Source organism: Fundulus heteroclitus, chromosome 10 (assembly GCF_011125445.2).
Source record: "Fundulus heteroclitus isolate FHET01 chromosome 10, MU-UCD_Fhet_4.1, whole genome shotgun sequence".
Lineage (NCBI taxonomy): Eukaryota > Metazoa > Chordata > Actinopteri > Cyprinodontiformes > Fundulidae > Fundulus > Fundulus heteroclitus.
Window position 1 is genome coordinate 28489018 of NC_046370.1, and position 15224 is coordinate 28504241.

General features: G+C 40.7%; 1 protein-coding gene across 2 annotated transcripts; it reads right to left on the minus strand.

The window, feature by feature from the left end:
- Positions 1 to 5727: 5727 nt before the first annotated feature.
- LOC105935618 (gap junction delta-3 protein) lies at positions 5728 to 7936 on the minus strand. Of its 2 annotated transcripts, none has more exons than XM_036142446.1 (2): positions 7847 to 7936; positions 5728 to 7532 (listed from the first exon to the last, which is right to left on the minus strand). In XM_036142446.1, exon 2 carries the CDS (start codon positions 7452 to 7454, stop codon positions 6654 to 6656), a length of 801 nt encoding a protein of 266 aa, XP_035998339.1. In that variant the 5' UTR covers positions 7455 to 7532; positions 7847 to 7936; the 3' UTR covers positions 5728 to 6653. The 2 variants fall into 2 exon arrangements, with proteins under 2 accessions (XP_035998339.1, XP_035998338.1); XM_036142445.1 differs by having other exon boundaries at positions 5728 to 7646; positions 7847 to 7927.
- Positions 7937 to 15224: the final 7288 nt, after the last annotated feature.

Sequence of the window (15224 nt, forward strand, 5' to 3'; positions counted from 1 at the left end):
TCTTCATTTGTTTTCTCTTTGATTTTGTGCCTTTTCTGTCCTGTGTCCTGTCCTCTGTTCTGTCCTCTGTTTTATCCTCTGTTCTGTTCTCTGTTCCTGTCTGCTGTTCTGACTGCGGCTGTTTTGGATGGATTTCTGTTTTGTCCCGTGATTGGTCCCTGTCCTCACTGGTATGTTGTCCTGGATAGTGGGAGGACAGTTGTTGTCCTTAGCTACTCTTTACTTCATCCTTTTTCCACTCACTCTGTTTGTAGGAGAGCCCTTAACATTGCCCTTGTCACTGATTTCTCTACCTAACAAGGAACATACAGAACATTGAACGAAAACCGAGATATTAAGGGATAACATTTAGAATACTTTTTTTTTTCAGGCGCACCACATTCTTACAATAGTATTTTTACATTTCTCTGTTCCCTACTATGAAGTTGCTTAACTCTACAGTCAAGTATTATGATTATGATTGTGGTGAATATTAAGATCAGGGTTGGGTAATGGGTTAGGGGTTGTGATGTCAGCTGGTATACTGATAATCAGGTGCTGTGCCTAATTCAGAAACCTCAGGCACTCTGTTAGTTTTCTCTTCACCGTCCAATTTTTTTAAGTAACTAAATGTGTGAAATATTTCGAATGTTTTTATGTTAGTTTGCAGAGCTGAAGTGTATTGACAAGATGTATATGTTTTTAGGAGCAAAGTTCCTATTATTTACCCTTTTGGGTAAATAAGTTCCAAAATTCTGATGATCCTGAGCATCTAACAAAAATTGTACTTAACATTTATCATTTAATTATTACTCAAACAAGGAAATTAACTCATGTAATGGGCACACTCAAGGTGTTAAAAACTACGTATTGCTAAATATTTATATTTTTAAAACTTCTCAGTATACAGGAACATTTCCCTAACAGGGTGGAACGCTCTTGCAATTCACGCCACAAAAATACCTTGCATAAACATAATTATTTAAATGCTTAAGCTCTATCAATAAAAGTTCATAAAGGTTAGATATGTGATTCACCAGATATAATTGCAAAAGCATGAAAAAAGTACTATTTTTGACAAAGGTCAGGACAATGAAAAGTTACCAGTAGGGCAGGAATGACCCATATTTTATGCGCATCAGACACCATCTCGAAATTAGCAGTTGTCGTGCGCATGACATGTCATATGTTGTGCACGACATTGTTTTTTGAATTTTCTTTTTATGTTTTTCGATGTCCCTTCAGGGGCTAGGTAAAAATCAAAATACAAGCTAATACAATGTAAAAACATTACCTGTATTGAGAACTTTTGTCTGAATTCCTTGTAGATCTGCAGATCATATGACCTTCAGCCACTTTATATAACTTTTCTCATTCGTTTTAAACAGAGCGAAAGATAACCACTGTTCATGAGTTACAACTGCCTCACCAAAACCCAAAGAAAGAACACACTGAGTAATGGCATGTAAACCCCCAGCCTTTTGCCAAAGATTTGTGTTTTTAAGGCTCTGTCCTTTTCTGAAACGACCCATTTTACCAACAGTTGAGAAAGTATTTTGTCAACCATGTGCTCTTTTTCCTTACATGGTTTTCTCTCGGAATGAAATCCTCATCATAGTGATGGTTTAAGTTGAAGCCACCTAGTGTTAAGTATTTGGACTACATGTCACTAGAAAATGTTTTACTCCATCATCATGATATTATTGTGAATTTATGAAACTTTATTAATTGACTATGTTAGAAAAATTAGAAAGTCAGTGTCAGTGGGTCACATGACCTGGAAGCTATTGAAGAAAAGTCCCAATTTATGTCTTTAAAAATAACTTAAAAATTGAAAATAGCTTAAAATGGAATAAAAACAAGTGTGCCTTACAGATGTTATCTATTGCCATGATTTTATATTAGTTTTGTCTCAGCTGGTCACAAGACCCAAAGCTCGTGACCATAGATGAGGGTAGGAACGTAGATCGACCGGTAAATTGAGAGCTTTGCCTTTTGGCTCTGCTCTCTCTTTACCACAACGGACCGGTACAGTGCCTGCTTCACAGCAGACACCGCACCAATCCGCCTGTCGATCCCCTGCTTCATCTTCCCCTCATTCGTGAACAAAACCCCAAGATACTTAAACTCCTCCACTTGGGTCAGTACATCCTCCCCAACCCGGAGAAAGCACCCTTGTCCAGCTCAAGACCATGGTCTCAGATTTGGAGGCACTGATCCTCATCCCGGCCTCTTCACACTTGGCTGCAAACTGCTCCAGTGAGAGCTGTAGATCACGCCCTAATGAAGCCAACAGAACCACGTCATCCACGGATAACAGAGACGCAATCCTAAGGCCACCAAAATGGATCCCCTCAACACCTTGGCTGTGCCTAGAAATTCTGTCCATAAAAGTTATGAACAGAATCAGTGACAAAGGGCAACCTTGGCGGAGTCCAACTCTCACTGGAAACGAGTCTGACCTACTGCCGGCAATGCGGACCAGACTCTGACACCGGTCGTACAGAGACCTAGCAGCCCTCATTAAAGAATCCGGTACTCCATACTCCAGGAGTACCCCCCACAGGATCCCCCGGGGGACATGGTCAAATGCCTTCTCCTAGGGCTGGACAATAATTCAATAATGATATATATCGATCAATGAACGTATAGTTCAATATGAAAAACAGGGTTCAATAAAAAGTTCAATAAAAGAACAGTGCATTCTAGCCTATCATGTAGGCTAATACTACAGTCATTACATCCTCCCAACCAATCACAAACCCAGGAAAGCTCCATCAGCCTTCAGAGAGCACGTGCTCTTTTTTTCTTTTTCAACACTTAGTTTTTGTAAAAAGTTGGTTGAATAAAGGGTTAAGTTTGAATCCATTTATTTAAATATAGGTCATTAAGCAACAGCATAAAATGGCCAGGGCTGCACTTAAAATGTACATTTTGAATTGTTTTAATAATTATTGATATCAATGAATATGATTTCTATTTTATCCATATGCTTTTATTCTATATCGTCCAGCCCTACCTTCTCCAGAGCCACAAAGCACATGTAGACTGGTTGGGCAAACTCCCATGCCCCCTCCAGTATCCTGCTGAGGGTGTAGAGCTGATACAGTGCTCCACGGCCAGGACGAAAACCACACTGCTCTTCCTGAATCTGAGATTCGACTATCCGACGGACCCTCCTTTCCAGAACCCCGGAATAGACCTTACCAGGGAGGCTTAAGAGTGTGATTCCTCTGTAGTTGGAACACACCCTCCAGTCCCTCTTTAAATAGGGGGACCACCACCCCAGTCTGCCAATCTAGTGGTACTGCCCCTGATGTCCACGCAATGTTGCAGAGTCGTGTTAACCAACACAGCCCCACAACATCCAGAGCCTTAAGGTACTCAGAGCGAATCTCATCCACCCCCGGGGCCTTGCCACAGAGGAGCTTTTTAATCACCTCTGTGACCTCAGCACCAGAGATGGGAGCACCCAACCCAGAGTCCCCAGGCTCTTCTTTTCCAACAGAAGACGTGTTGGTGGGATTAAGGAGGTCTTCGAAGTATTCTGCCCACCGACACATGACGATCCGAGTCAAGGTCAGCAGCACACCACCCCGACTCTAAACGGTGTTCGTACTGCACTGCTTCCCCCTCCTGAGACACCGGATAGTGGACCAGAATCACCTGGAAGCCGTACGGAAGTCTTTCTCCATGGCCTCTCCGAACTCTTCCCATACTCAAGGTTTTGCCTCAGCGACCAGCCGAGCCGCCTACCGCTTGGACTGCCGGTACACATCTGCTGCTTCCGGAGTCCCACAGGCCAATAAAGCCCGATAGGACTCCTTCTTCAGCTTGACAGCTTCCCTCACCGCTGGTGTCCACCAGCATGTTCAAGGGTTGCCACCGCGACATTCACCGACAACCTTGCGGCCACAGCTCCGACTAGCCACCTCAACAATAGAGGCACGAAACATGGTCCATTCAGACTCAATGTCCCCCGCCTCCCTCGGGACGTGTTCAGGGTTCTCCCGGAGGTGGGAATTAAAGCTCCGTCTTACGGGGAACTCACCCAGACATTCCCAGGAAACCCTCACAATACGTTTAGGCCTACCAAGTCTGACTGGCTTCAACCCCCACCACCGGAGTCACCTCACCACCAGGTAGTGGTCAGTGGAGAGCTCCGCCCCTCTCTTCACCCGACCAAACCAAAGTTTGGTTTTAGCTAATCACGTCTCAAATTAAAAGGGAAGCAGCACACATCATGAGAAACCACATGAATATAAGCTAGTCAAGGCACTTCTTGCTGTTCTTCTTTCAAAGAAGAAATTTTAGATTATGGATTCTTACCAAACAGGTGTGATAGACGTAGCTACATGTGCGTCCTCCTGTTCTGCCATGTATATCTTGGTTCGGCTGTGGGCTCAGCAGCTATTGCTTTCGTCACAGCTGGTATGTCCCGCCTCCACAATACTGCAATTTGATTGGCCTGAACTGTTGTTTTGGGTTTTTTTTTGGTTCGGACGCAAACGGTTGAAGCCGGAGCAATACAAGATGGATTCTCATGTGTTTGTGAACATATAAATACCGCAAGAATCCATCTTGCAGACAAGGTTAATACAAAATACCAAAACACACAGATAAGAAAACAGAATCACTGACAAAACACATAATTCCTGATCAGTACCATGACCAGTATCAGGTCATGACCAGAGCATACAGCCAATTAGTCCCCAGAGTAGGCACAGAATCCTACAGGGACTCACTGAAAGCAAGCAGCGCACATCATCACTAGAATAGTTGACTAGGGCAGGGCGAGCACAGATGAACAGGATAAGCTGGCTGAGTGAGAAAAACAATGGAGAGTACACATGCAGGCAGTGAGAAGAGACAACCGGGCGGAGAATGGTTGTGTGAGGCAGGTTTAAAAAGGAACAGTCAGGTATCGTTAGTGGCAGCAGGTAATGCTGAATATGTTGAGAGCAGTGGTGAATAACGAGATCAGCCAATCAACCCCCAAAAAACACAAAGGCCAGAATTCATGGAATTCAAGGTTTAAAGTAACCCTTCGATTTTACCTGACTGGAATCTGATAGAAAGACAGTTAAATATTAGGTTGATGGAGAGAGGGCTTCCGATCTCAAAGGTTTCATCAAAATGCAAGAAGAAACAATCAAAAAGCTGGTCAGCAAGTACAAGTTGGGTTTATTTGTTTAAATGCCAGTAAATATCCCTACACTGCTCATGAGAGGAGTGTCATTTTTACTCAACAGTAAAAAAAAAAAATGGTAGATAGATTTTTTTTTTCAAAATGGATATTCCATTTACATTGCTTGATTATCTTTTGAGAGAAATCTGTCTCATATCCAAACAGAAACAAATTTCTCAGTTGAATAAAAAAAAACCTGGTACTAGGGTTTATTTTCCTTTAGTAAATTAAATTATATTAAATTAACATCTTAGATATAAAAAACAGTTCAATGGTCTGAAACATTGATGTTTAACGAGAGAAAAATAACTGGGGAAAAAGAATCTGTTAGAGGGGTAAAACCTTTCGCGACCCACTGTGTTATTCTTGACTTGTCACTTAAACAATGCTGTGCTACACAGTGACATTTTTTCTTGATTTTTGGTTACAGATAAATCTGAAGCATCTGAAGCAAAATGGGGTGGATGATAGCTGAGAGCTGAAAGATGTGCAGTTCTCGGGGTAGACCAGACAGACGTCCTGGTTGAGGGTGTCTGCAGTATGTTAGGCTGAGTTGGGGGGGGGGGGGGCAGGCTGGTCAAACCTCAGGAATTGCTGGTTCAGCTTATTCACTCATCTCAAGTCACCTATAACCCAGGCGTTCTGTTTGTGATCTGAGATTGTTTTTATGCTTTTCCAGATATCACTGATATTGCTGTCCCGCAACTTCAACTTTGTTTTCTTCCTGTAGCTGTTTTTTCCTGCTCTGATCTTCCTCCTCAATGTTTTTCAGCACATCTCTCAGCTCTTCTGTTTCCTCAACTGTTTCCTGAAGCCATTTTCTTCTCCCTCAGCAAATATTTTATCTCTGGGTTAATCCGGGGCTTGCTATTGGAGAAGCACAAAATGGTACCTTTTATAAGTACAACATGGGAGTACAGAAAGGCGAAGCAGGGTATTGACCCAGAGCATTTTACATCACATCACCTGGAAAATAGAAACAGACTATCTCCACATAAAAGCTTAGTTAGCTCAAACTTAGCAAAATCTAAACTAACTAGCTAACTCTTTATAACAAAGAAAATTAATACATTTCTTCAAATAGCAGCATTTTCCTTATACATTCACAAAGGTTTACAGACATTCGCAGTGACAGACAGTAAAGCTTTTTAAAAGCACATTTAAAGATGGATTTTCCTATTTAAAACAGGAGCGGCAGAGTTGGCTCTCTGGCAACCAAGGAAGTGTAAATCAGGTCTATCAAGTTTATTTCTGTCGAATTCCCCCACATGCTAAAGGCTTAAACTCTACAGTGATTCATGAGCCTACCAAGACAAATGAGCCTTAATTGTCAGTCTTTCCCTTATCTCATGTCCTGATCTCACTCCTCATGAGTTACCTAATCATGTCTCCCAACAGTGAAACTCTGTCACACAGTGGGAATTTTAAAATGAAATCATATAAAGCATTAGAAACATAGTTTTCAGCAGGAAATGGTGGGGGTCTCTCACACCATGAGTTTCCTGGGGTTCACATATTTGCCTCTTTTGCTCTTGACGCTGGAGACCTTCTTGCTGCTTTTCACTGGTCCTTTTTTTAGCTTGACGCTGCTGGCTTGACTGTCTGACGTCGTTTCTCCTTTTGGCTTCTCGTCGAAATCATCTTGCCTTACGCTCTGTAGATACTGATGGTTGATGTTTTCCAGATCATAGCGTTCATGCTGGCTGCAGCGAAACCATTTTGTGACGGCGTAGAAAAGCTCTGCAAAGCTGGCAAATGCTGATACGGCACCCACAACAAAGTAGAAGTAGAGGAAGATTGTTTTCTCTGCAGGACGGGAGGTGAAGCAGTCGACTGTGTAGGGGCAAGGAAAGCGGCTGCAGGGGAACTGCGCTTTCACCTTGAAGCCGTACAACTTCCACTGGACCACCAGGAAGCCCACCTCCGCCAAGATCCGAAAAATCACATTTAGAATGTAAAGCCTCCTGAGATGTGCAGATTTTTTTTCAGGATGTCGTGTAGAATACATAAGGAAAAGCAGGGATGGGGTAGCAATCAGAACTATGTGAAACACCCAGAATCTGTACTGGGAGATAGGGAAAGCGTCATCATAGCAGACCTGCTTGCAGCCTGGCTGTAGGGTGTTGCAGGTAAACTCCTCCTGTTCATCCTCAAACATGTCGGTGGCCACTGTTCCAAGAATCACTATCCGAAACACAAGCATGAGGAAGAGCCAGAACCGTCCAAGCATCGGAGACTGGTCCTGGAGGTTGTCAAACAGGCCACTGAGAAAGTCCCATTCACCCATGGCTGCAGTGCTGGCAGGTAACTCACAGTGGGAATCTGAAGACTTGTTCACCTGTGCCTCTTAGAGTGAAAACTGTCTCTGGTTTAAGAAGAAATAAGATAATCAAGGTTGGTATCACTTTATTCCGGTCAGGACTTCAAATGAGATGGTTTAAATGTTACTTCAGGGTTCATTGTGTCATTGTTAATTGACCTGAAACCAAAAATAAAACCAAAGATCAGAAACTCTACAATTCACACAGGTGGAGGACAATAAGGCTGGCTTTCGTTAACTCCCCATTTTCTACTTTGTTTCAAAGTATTCTGAGACTGTAAAATAGCAAAATCCAACAGCTATATGGTAAAATTAATTAATTAAAAGCAGCAGTCTTTAGGATGGTTGATCTTACTTACAGTTTCCCTTTGTGAAAATTATAAAATCAGTGCAATTCCTCCCCCAAGCTGAATTTCCTTTTAAAAATGATATACTCTCTGGTGTTTCTCCACTATCTGCTGCTTATCAAAGGTGCATACTGCTTTAAAAAGCCATGTCATACACAAGTACCTCCTACAAGTGGATGTCAAAACAGGTCTGGCCTGATGCATTTCTTTCCACTACATGTGTCGACGTGAAAGATTTCTACATGTGTGGCAGCATGATGGAACAAATGAACCATAGGAATGTGATCATGTTTTACAAGTTTTTCAGTTAATGGCGTGACGCTCGTATTTCTATTCAAAGGCCTCACCCCATGATAATCTGGCTAGTCATTAAAATGTTCCATTACCCATTTCTGTTTAAACATGTTAGTACCATCTGTAAATGAAGCTCCACCCCAACACACACACCTCACTGCTAGGATGGAACAAACTTAATTTTTTTTAAACCCCATTTACACTGGTAACCACTGAAATATTTTCAAGACAACACAAACAGGAAAACAATGGTTAGTCAAAAAGTAGATTTAGGAACTTTAAAAGTAAAATCTGTAAAGGAAAGCATTTAATAATAAAAATTTGTTTTAAATGTACAGTAAACCTGTAGAGATTAGTGCAACGTTTTGTTTAAACTGGGTGCAAAAAAGAAACTTCTGTTAATAAGAAGATATGCTGTATCAAAAGGGAGACATAGATTTAGTTATCTAAATCTATTATACAACAAAATCTTAGAACAATGTTTAGAAGTATTAAACTTCCTCTTTGTCTGAAATCTGAACACTATCATTATATATATATATATATATATATATATATATATATATATATATATATATATATATATATATATATATTTTTTTTTTTTTTTTTTTTTTTTTTTTTTTTTTTTTTAGACATTTACGATGCCATCACAATGTTAACTGGTTGTTGTTTACAAGTGTGTGAAGCTTACTCAACTTTACTGGAACCATGTGCTTTGTTCCAATGAGTGTCTCTGTTCACACCAAGTATTAACATGCATAATTGTCGATGCAACCGTACATAGACCGGTATAACAACTACAATTCAAACCTGGCGCCTAAAATCTCTCCTGGAGAATCTGATCTCTACACAAGTGCAGAACTATGGAAATACCGAAGCATGCTGCATTCACCAAAGAAAAATAATTAGACACCATATGTCATAAATGTCATAATTATGAATAATTATTTTATATTCTATAATTTTAAAATGTCAAAATTACAAGATCAGGATCTCATAATTATGAGATAAGATGTCCGAATTACAGTCAAGAAGAGGATCTTAATAGGGGGAGTGGTGGCTAGTGGTTAGAGCACAAAGCTTCGGTCCCAGAGGTTCTGAGTTCAACTCCCACAAGCTACCATTCTGGGTCCCTGAGCAAGACCCTTAACCCCCTATTGCTCCCCAGGCTCCACGCAGTGGCAGCCCACTGCTCCCCAAGGGGATGGGTTAAGATGCAGAAGTGAATTTCTCCATTGTGAGATCAATAAAGTTCAATTATTATTATTATTTTATTAAAATTATGAGAAAAGATGTCATAATTATGAGAGCGTAACAATCTTGTAAAGGTGAACCCGGTATTCAAACCGACACTGTGTTGCGTTTAAAGGTTTTATTGTTAAATGTGTGAAAGTGGCTGACAGGGCAGGCAGGCAGGAACAGGAGGTGAATGAAGGCAGCTGACCAGGAGGAAAGACCAGGTGACCAGATGTTGTAGGCAGAGACGGATTTGACCAGACAGTGCATGAAGGTGCTGACTTTATCAAAAGCTGCTGCTGAGTTCCTAGTGAGGAAAGCAAAGCACAAGAATCCAGAAGAGACCTTTACCAGGCAGTGCACACTAGCACTAGTTAAACACACTAGAGAGGGCAGGGTGAGAGCATCCCCAAGTAATAACGCGGCAAAGCAACAAAAAGATACTGGTGAACAACTCATGTAGGCAGCGGGACAAGACAAGACATTCTGGCAGGGAGTGGTTGGATGGGGCCGTTATACTGTATGTAGGCAGGGTGACAGGTGAGCAGCATTGACACTAATTACTTGCAGCAGGTGAAGCATGGACAATGAGTGTGCTATTAGATTTAAATATGCTTTTATTTCCTTTCAGGTATGCAACACTGGGAAATACTGTTTCCTCAATGTGGATGGAATTAATATTAGTTTATCAACATTGCGCAGGAACCTTAAGTCAAGCCTGTCGGCATGGGCGGGCATTGGGGGGCCGTTCCCACCATGGACTGGAAGCTGGGATTTGTTTTGTTTTTTTACCTCAGAGTGGCCAACTTTCTATTATTCCTATCTCAGATTTACAAATAATACAATTCAATCGAGTCAAATACTGAAGGCAAAAAGCTAGCCAACTACAGCTAGAGAGGGGCGGGGCACTGAGTCATTGGCATTCGTAGACTACAGAAATGGCTGTGCCCACCGTCGCTGGAGCTTCGTGGATATGGGGCAGTTCTCAAATGACCTCACATTTTTCCCAAGACAGCCGGTTTCCTGGCTGGTCGGACAGGAAGAGTGCAAATTATGCAAATTATATTGGCAACAACCACAATACTAATCGTTCTGGAAGATCATGACATCCCAGGAGCTTCATTTTGACATGCTTCAATGGAAAAACCCAGCATGGAACTGCTGAAACATTGGTTGAAATGTAGAGGTCTCAAAATGAGCGGAAAGAAAACAGTATTAGTAGAAAGGTAGGAGAGGCTATCCTCTTTCTCGCAACGGATCAACCTTTAGGAAGAAACCCGCTGAATTTGTGTAGAATTACAGCTAATACCAAGAAGAGATACATGTATTATTACAGGCCTATGTTTTAATTTATTATAGACCTCATTGCAGAAAATAGACTTAAAAACAGTCAATCATCCCGCTGTATTCAGACACTCAGATCCCGTTTTCTCTTCACACACACACACACACACACACACACACACACACACACACACACACAAGATCACTGTGAGAGAAACATCGACTTGATCCATGAAAAGAAGCAGAAGACCACAACAAAAACCCCACATGCCACTTCTAATCATCACAGATGCATGTATTTAGCTGGTATTTATACACACTGCGACTTACTGCTCGTAAAGTAGTTGTCACTGGGGAGGGGGGTTGTGCCCCACACTTATTGTCCGGTGCGATAACCAGAAAAAGGCGTTCTCTCTGAAAAAATTGACGGCCTAAAAAAAAGTGACTTCGTGTTCAGAAACAACCCCAAGAAACTGCAACCGCTGACTCACAAAAGTAACAAGTGACTTTAAAGAAAAACAATCCCAAAGTTGCTGATAATAAGCGCACTAAATGCAACACTGAAGCTCCCATGGACGCCCCTCATGGATGGTAGGAAGTTTTAAAGCTGCTGAGAAAAAGCCAAATAAACGTCGCCTACCTGCCCAGATGCTGCAGTCGCTGGTTTCAGGTCTGGACGTTCAGGTGTTGGCTTCTTATGACCGAGGAAATGTAAAGACCACATTTAGGTGTCTTTGGTCAGATTCCACAGTAAACTCTCGGTTACAAGCTCAAATCCACCACTGACATTTCTCTGCAATTCTTCAGGGTTTTTGGGGAAATCAAGGGAAAAGAAAAAACGTCCCTTCATAGGATCATGATCACCATATCACACGTCACTCCAACAGATACCAACGCAGCAGCCATGTTTTGTTGTTGCCATATTATTGTCTGTTGAGGCGATAGTTAGGACAGATCTGTTCTGTATTTGACTCAAAGAAGTAAACTAATCAAGCGTTACGACTCTGCTTGTACGACCACAAGATGGCCACGACACATGCGTCTAAATCTAATTTGAGGAATGTCCTATTCGGACTTTTTTCTAAACAAATACAAGCAGGGCAAATGAGAGCAAGCAGGAAGCAGCGCCATTGATTTCTGTTGGAAACATCAGCACTGATGTCAACACTGGAGTAAATATTCATGCTAGGAGGGTTAGCTATGGCTATGTGCAATCAAGCAACCAAATAACACACATAAGATCACTTTATTAAAATGTGTCAGTTTTAAACTTTATGCCACAAAAAGACAACTATTTTTTTTTAGATATTTTGGTATTAATTCTTTCTAAAAATCCACCAAATGTGAAAAGATTCCCTAATTTTTACAGCCTACCCGTAAGCATTTTTTTCCTGCTCAATATGTTCAAAAGAAGCCTACTTGGGTGGAAACCTACCTAGTCTGGTAACACTGACTACACTATTGTTTTTGTATTTCTTTTTTTAGAATTCGGGATTTTAGTGGGATACATTTTTTTCCTCAGCACTGTAGTGGTCACAAGGCCATTGTTCAGTCATTCACATGGCACTGATGAGGCCGTATGAATGACAAAACTGAATCCCAAAGGACCTGGCCAGGGGTGGTCATCTTGAGCTTTACTCAAAAACAGATAAAAAAAAAGGGTTGTCTTCCAATGTGAATCATATTCTCCAGTCAGAGCACACAATCAAGAAAACAGACTTCCCTCTTCCCCTCCTACCCCCAGCTGATGCATGCAGTCGTACTAGCATGTCTGACTCAGCGCTGTATAGAGAGAGAGAGTTACAGCACACGTTGAACTCTTCAACACCCAGTCATGTGGTTTACGTAGCCCTCAATAGTTCCAAACATCTCAGTGCTGTCGGTTAGCCTGAGCAGCTGCTGGCGGGACAGATAGGAAAAATCAACTAATTTCTCCTTTCCCCTCAGAACTATTGACCAGTAATGTGCTCTGATTACCTCACTGACTGCATTTTATTAGAATATTTTTAGGTGTGGCAGGAACATTTATCTGTGTTCTAAATATTAGGGTGGAAACGTCATTCCTCACACATTGTAGAATACATTGGGACTACTGATCATATTTGATAAAAATAGGTGTCTATGCAATACACTGATCAATAAAAAAATGATGGTAGGTAACCTGAGTCTTTCTGCTTTTTGGTTGAATTAAGATAACTTCATTCACTTAAATGAAATACACAGTCCTCTGTCTTACAGTAAAAAAAAAAAAATTAGTCACTGCACACTGCAGTCTTCTTGCTATTGGATACTTTCACAATCACACTTTTCCATAGCTTAGCCTACTGTTCATATTTCTGATAGAATTCCAGTGTAGGCTAATAAGGACACAATCCACTCTCCTTATTTGGAAAAATGCATTGTTAAATTAACCTAGAGCTCTAAAATTCCAGGAGTCTATTTTTACACTTCTTACTTGAATTGCTCTTAAACCCTGTATCTCTCTGTATGTAGGAACAGAGGCAGAAAACTTAAGCTTGTGTTCTGCTCGACTGCATAAATCTGTTGTGCAACGCCACCTAGTGATCTGTTTAAGTATCACCCCTCCACAATTACAATTTAAGGCACAGCATCACAAAGAAATTTCTATTTTTATACACGTTATTTATTTTAGCAATAAACGGTACTGTGACTTTTTAAGATATATTTGCGTCATTTTAACTGTGTATATTCACATTTTTAACCCTTTACACATTAAAAGTTTTTCTAACAAAAATACTGTAAGTATTAACGATGAATTGAATTATGCATGATAAATTAATCTTGTAACAACCACTAACATGGTTCAACTTTAGTAGGACTACTGTAGATAGCTTTTCAAAAATGTAATACATTAAATGTAACATTTCTTTTTCTGATAAACTGAAAAAAAACTGGAGGTAATTGGGGTCACTGTGTAAAGCGGTGTCATTTTTAGAACAATCATTCTGAATTGGGGGAGTGCTGGCCGAGTGGTTAGAGCACAGAGCTTCAGTCCCAGAGGTTCTGAGTTCAACTCCCACAAGCTGCCATTCTGGGTCCCTGAGCAAGACCCTTAACCCCCAATTGCGCCACACAGTGGCAGCCCACTGCTCCCCAAGGGGATGGGTTAAGATGCAGAAGTGAATTTCTCCATTGTGAGATCAATAAAGTTCAATTATTATTATTAAATCTTAACAAGAGAATCTAATGCTGTTACTTAGTCAGCTCTCAAGTGATAAGATGTGAGGAGCTAGCCCCATACCGTTGAAATCGACACAACAGAAATATTCACTTTTCAAGAAAATAAACTTTAACACATCAATGTTTCAGGGGCTGAGTTATCAAACTCCCTCTGATAAGTACACAGGAACTAACATGACAGGCATTATACATTATGCTCTTTTCTGATGGAAACAACAACTTTGCAAATCATATAAATACACATATTTATTTTATTTTTTTATTTTATAACACAGCATGTTCTTTTCTGTCATAAAAATGAAATTCACACCAATTACTAAGAAAAGTGCTCTGTATTACATAAAGCATTACAAGCTGGCAAACGTAATAATCGCTGAGCCTCACAGTCTTTTAAATTGCTCCAATATTAGCTTGCTGAAATGGGAAGGCCTTTACGGGAATTATTTTCTTTATTAAGGCACAATATTTACTGCGATATTGTCAAATAAAAATGTTAACAATTGGAACCGAAAGTAGCACATGGAAGACAGCAGAACAATAGATTCTCTGGCTATCAAATCTATAATTTTCAGAACTTAAAGATATAAAGAAACATAGGCCAGTTTGACTGCATTTTGGTTATTTTCTGACATAGAGCATTTCTTCAGGTTTACTTCTTCCTGAGATTTAAAATATTAACAAGTTAAACAGTTTGTAAATTGCAGCATGGACCCTGGCTGGTGTGTACAAGATTCTTTAAGTACACAATATCCATAGTGTAGTAGTTGTTTTTCAGTACATTCTCCATCTCCACCCTCAGCTCTGGGTATCAAAACTGACCCACAGGTGTGTGGGCAATTTGCCGGCATTCCAGTCCTTCCAAAGCTGTAAATATCACTTCGACTTTTGGAACACAAATGACATCTGATTCTGTCACAAATCTCAGCAACCTTCTGAGACCCGCCTCATCTAATCCTCTAATGTACTGCTGTAGAAATCGGAGGGCTTGTTTGTCAGCTGGAGACACTGGATTTGCTTCAATCAGCTTTAGGACCTTCCTGCAAGTTTTTTTTTTTTGTCTTCATACATGACCTGCATATTTGTTTTTGTGGTTATGACAGTCCTGAGGGGTATTGCGGCAACTGCAGACATGTTATTCAAGTAAATTTTCATTATATAGCGCCAATCCATAACACGTCATCTCAAAGCCCTTTACAAAGTCAAATTCAATCATATCTTCCAGACAGATTGGTCTGGGTCAAGCGGTTCGTTCCACTTGACCCAGTTGATATCTTAACAATTATTCCATATTTTTCCTATTTATTTATCCCCAAAATTATGTTACCAGTATCACAACCTGCTAGGGAGCTGAAACAAATTAATTTCACTCTGG